This window comes from Eimeria tenella, genomic scaffold (genome assembly GCF_000499545.2).
Source record: "Eimeria tenella Houghton genomic scaffold, Eth_scaff880, whole genome shotgun sequence".
Taxonomy (NCBI): domain Eukaryota; phylum Apicomplexa; class Conoidasida; order Eucoccidiorida; family Eimeriidae; genus Eimeria; species Eimeria tenella.
Window position 1 is genome coordinate 1 of NW_013545995.1, and position 4,754 is coordinate 4,754.

The 4,754-nt window shown below is 51.3% G+C and overlaps 2 protein-coding genes across 2 annotated transcripts; one reads left to right on the forward strand and one right to left on the reverse strand.

The window, feature by feature from the left end:
- Positions 1-164: 164 nt before the first annotated feature.
- Positions 165-1,418, forward strand: ETH_00010080 (uncharacterized protein; the record flags this gene model as incomplete). The annotated part of the gene is made up of 1 exon (XM_013380782.1): positions 165-1,418. One exon carries the CDS (start codon positions 165-167, stop codon positions 1,416-1,418), a length of 1,254 nt encoding a protein of 417 aa, XP_013236236.1.
- Positions 1,419-3,157: 1,739 nt separating this feature from the next.
- On the reverse strand, positions 3,158-3,800 carry ETH_00010085 (uncharacterized protein; the record flags this gene model as incomplete). The annotated part of the gene is made up of 2 exons (XM_013380783.1): positions 3,158-3,269; positions 3,671-3,800. Coding segments are annotated over 2 exons (242 nt in total), but the record flags the coding sequence as incomplete, so codon positions are not given.
- Between the last annotated feature and the right edge of the window lie 954 nt (positions 3,801-4,754).

The following is a 4,754-nucleotide window of genomic DNA, read 5'->3' on the forward strand; positions in this document are numbered from 1 at the left end:
CAGCAGCAGCAGGTCCTGCTGCTGCTGCTGCTTCTGCTGGGGCTGCAGGGCTCCGGACTGCAGCAGCAGACGCACCAGCCTCTGGCTGGCAGCAGCTGCTGTTTCCTGCTGCTGCTGCTGCTGCTGCATGCAGCAACGCAGCAGCAAGGGGCTGGCGCTGGCTGATGGAGAGCCTTCAGGAGGCATCAGAGGCGACAGCAGCAGCAGCTGCTGCCGCTGCTTCCTCCATGCTGCTGCAGCTGTCGCCTGCAGCAAGACTTGCTGCTGCTGCTGGCGCTGAGCCCCAGGGCTGGCTGGAGGTTCCTGCTGCTGTTGCTGTATTTTTTGCCGCTCCGCTGCTGTCGGACACAGGAGTTGCTGCAGCAGCAGCAGCAACAGCAAGTTCTCTCAGCGGCCCTGCTGCTGCTGCTGCTGCTGACGGCAGCCGCGGCATGCTGCAGCTGCTGCAGCTCAGCGTCCAGCGGCAGCAGCAGCAGCACCCCAGCCTCGTGCTGCTGGAGACCCCAGAAGCTGCTGCTGCTGCTGTTGCTGCTGCGTGGGCGCAGCTGCAGCAGAGCAGCATCGGACACCGCCTTCGGCGCATGCTGTGGACGAACGCTAGCAGCAGCAGCAAGTGCAGCAGCAGCAGCAGCAGCAGCAGCGGGGCCATTGATGAGGCTCGCTGCAGGGTAGGGGCTCTTGCTGCAGCTATAAGATCCTTGGTGGAAAGTTTAAACGAAAAAGACTGCTGCCTGCATGCTCTTTCAGTGCAGCAGCAGCAGCAGCTGACGGCGCTGCAGCAGCAGGCGCTGCAGCGGCAGCAGCAGCAGCTCGCCGAAGCAGCTAACGCTGCTGTACGTACACCCCACCGCCTGCACAACTTCAGCCACAATTATGATGACTTCACGAACCACTGGTCACGCGCAGCAGCAGCAGCAGCAGCAGCAGCGGGGCTTGCTGCTGTTGCGCTGCTGCTGGCAGCAGCAAATTGCAGCAGCGCAGCAGAAGGCCCTGCAGCAGCAGCAGGAAACTTCGCAAGGCTGCTGCTGCGGTGCACGGGGCTCCCGTGGCTGTGGCGGTGGATTTGGTACGACAGCAGCAGCAGCAGCAGCAACAGCAGCAACGGCAGCGGGGATCTAGTGAGGGACTTCCAGCAGCGCCTGCAGCAGGACCCAGCGGCAGCAGCAGCAGCAGCAGCAGCAGCAGCAGGACACTACCAGCAGCAGCAGCAGCAGTTTCGTTCGGATTTTGATACCGGGATGTCTGCGCTTTTCATGGCGCTGGCGAAAGAGAAAAGCGCTGCTGCTGCTGCTGCTGCTGCGGGGCCCTATGGGTGGCAGCAGCAGCTGTATCCTGCTGCTGCTGTGCCTCTGCAGCAAACTGCTGCTGCCTTCGAAGCAGCATCTGCTGGCTCAGCTGCTGCTCCCCGATTTGTGTAGGCGGCAGCAAAGGCTGCCGGCTAGCCTGCTGCAGCAAATGCTGCTGCGGCTGCAGCTGCTGCTGCAGCTGCTGCTACAGCTGCAGCGCCAACTGCAGCGCTAGTTTGTGCTGCTGCTGCTGCAGCAGCAGCACGGAGGTCTGGTCGGTTCGTAACGACTTAATTTTAGTGCTATAGCTGCAGCGCAGCAGCCGTCAGCAGCAGCAGCCGCAGCAGCAGCAGCAGCAGCAGCTGCTGCTGCTGCTGCTCTTTTTGCTGCTGCTGCTGCTGCTACGAGCAGCGCAGCGTGGAGAGGGAAACGTGCTGCTGGTAGAACAGCGCCGTTTGTAGCTAAACAGCAAACCCTAAACCCTAAACCCTAAACCCTAGGGCTGCAAACCCTAAACCCTGGGCTGCAAACTCTAAACTAAACCCTCGCGGGTTGGGGCCAATTGCTGTCTTTTGTTTCCGCGGCTCAAAAACAAAACAGAAGTAAGAATAAAAGAGGAGTTTGAATTTAATTTAATTTAAATTAGATTTAAGTTGGAATTAAATTAAATTTAGATTAAGTTTATTTAATTTAAATTTAATTTAAATTAAATTTAAATTAGAATTAAAAAGGAAACCAAAAGAGACAGCAACTTCTTCATGAAGTTTTTTATTTTTATTTTTTTTTTATTTTTGTTATTTTTAATTCTTTTTGCATTTATTCATTTTACTTTCTTTTATTTATTTTTATTTATTTTACGTTATTTTATCTTCATTTATTTTTTTTTATTTTTTTTTCTATTTTTTATTTAATTCTATCAGACGATTTATTTTTATTTACTTCTATTTTTATATTTATTCTTATTTTTGTCTATCTCCATTTACTTTTATTATTCAGTTCATTTTTATTTAATTCTATTTTATTCGATTTTTATTTTTTATTTCTTTTTTAATATTTCGAATTTATTTGCTCACAACTTCACTTTCTATTTAATTCATTTTTATTTTTTACTTTTCAATTTTTTGTTTTTGTTCACCCTTTGCATCTTTATTTTCATTTATTTTTATTATTTTTATGTTTATTTTTACTTTCATTTGTTTCTAAATTTATTTATTTTTATTTTTGTTTTCATTTCTTTCATGCTCCAGTATTTATATTTACGATGTTTTATTTTTTTTATTTTTTATTTTTGTTTTTTTACTCATTTTTATTTTTGATTTTGATATCTTGTTTTTATTTATTTTTGTTTTTAATTTTTGTTTTTTATTTTATGAATTAATTTGAAGTCTTTGAATGCAAATGGGCGAGGAGAAATCCTTGAAATAAAAGTAAATAAAAAACAAATTTAAAGAAATCAACAAGAAATCAAAAAGAAATCAAAAAGAAATTAGAAAGAAATAAAAGAAATTAAAACAAATAAAAAATGACAAAAACAGAAGAGAGCAGCGGCAAAAGAAAGACAAGGAGAGCAGCAATTTAGCAGCAGAAGCAGCAGCAAAAAGAAGCAGCAGCAAAAGCAAGCAGCAGCAAAAAGACACAGCAACAAAAGAAGCAGCAGCAAGAAAAAGCAGCAGCGAAGGAACATTGCAGTTAGCCAGAGACTAGAAAGAAAAAGAAATTGTTGCTGCAGCAGCAACAGCCGCTGCTGCTGCTGCTGCTGCTGCTGCTGTCCGTCAATGTGTGGTACAAATGCGGCAATGCTACGTTTGCTGCTGCTGCTGCAGCAGCAGCAACGGCAGCAGCAGGCAGCACTGGCGCTCGCCCTACGTTGGCTAAGGTTGTGCTGCTGCAGCACCAGCAGCAGCACCAGCAGCAGCAGCTGCTGCTGCTGCTGCTGCCTGTTGCTTCATCTTCCGTAATATGTTGACAAAGCCGTTCATGCGGCTGCAGAGCACAGCAGCAGCAGCAGCAGCAGCAAAGGCAAGTGTAGTTAGCCCAGCAGCAGCAGCGGCAGCAGCAGCCGTACTGTGGGAGGCAACTGCAGCAGCAGCAGCAGTAAAAGCAAAGTGGCGGCAGCAGCAGCAACAGCAGCACCACCAGTGACAACCAGCACCGCAGCGGAAACAGAAGCAGCAAGAAGGGCAGCAAGTGTGCTGGGGGTGCAGCAGCAGCAGCAGCAGCAGCAGCAGCAAGGGCAGCAGTTCCAGGGAGCAGACTCCTAGCAACAAGGGCAGCAGCTACACACGCAGCAGCAGCAGCCGTGGCAATCACAGCAAGCACAGCAGCAGCAGCAGCAGAAAACGCAGCAGCAGCAGCAGCAGCAAACGCAGCAGCAGCAGCAGCACCTGATTGCTACAAACTGCTGCAGATTGGCTCGCTTCAAAATGTCTAAGGGCAGCGCCAGTACTTCAGACGGCCTGCTGCCGCGCAGACCCTGCAGCAGCAGCTGCAGCAGACCGGCTGTCAGCGCTGCATCTGCAGTAGCAGCAGCAGCAGCAGCAGCAGCAAGAAGCAAATGGAAATAGCAGCACAAAGAGGCGCGCAGAACACCACCTGCCGCAGCAGCAGCAGCAGCAGCCACGGCAGCCCGACAGAGCAGCAACCGCAGCAACAGCTAGCTACGGCAACAGCAACACCTGCAGCAGCAAACTGCAGCAGCAGCAGCAGCAGCAGCAACGGACTTGATTCGCCTTCATAGAACAGCAGCAGCTCGCCGCTGCTGCTGCGGCGGGGATTGCAATGTACATACACCTCACTTATGCAGCCCTGCGCATCACAAGACCACTCAGAGGCCTCTGCTGCAACAGCAGCAGCAACAGCAGCAGCAGCAGCAGCAGCAGCAACAGCAACAGCAGCAGCAGCACCTGAACTTTGTTTGCGGGGGTTCTCAAGCGAGGGTGTAGGCGCTGCGCATTCGACCCAAGAGCCATCAAGTGCTGCATCCTGTAGCAGCAGCGGCAGCAGCAGAAGCAGCAGCAGCAGCAGCAGCAGCAAGTTCAGCAGCAGCAAGTTCAGCAGCAGCAGTAGAGAGCTTGTGCAGCGACAACGCGAATAACAGAGCCTGGAGTCTGGAAGCAAGAGCGACAGCAGCAGCAGCAGCAGCAGCAGAAACAGCAGCAGCAGCGAAGCTGCTGAAAAAAACCCTAAAAGAAGCCCCTGAAAGTCCACGGGGCCCCTTAAGGGCCCCCAAGACCTCCTTGGGGCCCCTGGGGCCCTTTGGGGGCCCCCCCAGGGCCCTTTTGGGGGCCCCTGGGGGCCCCCCAAGGGCCCGCTGGGGGCCCCTTAAGGGCCCCCTAGGGGCCCCTTGTGGGTTCTTAAAAGCTGCTGCTGGTGTTACCTGGCTCTTGGATCTTTAAGAGAGGCTAATTGGTCTAATAATGCAGATAGAGGCCCAGGCACACTCCTGCTGCTGCTGCTGCTGCTGCTGCT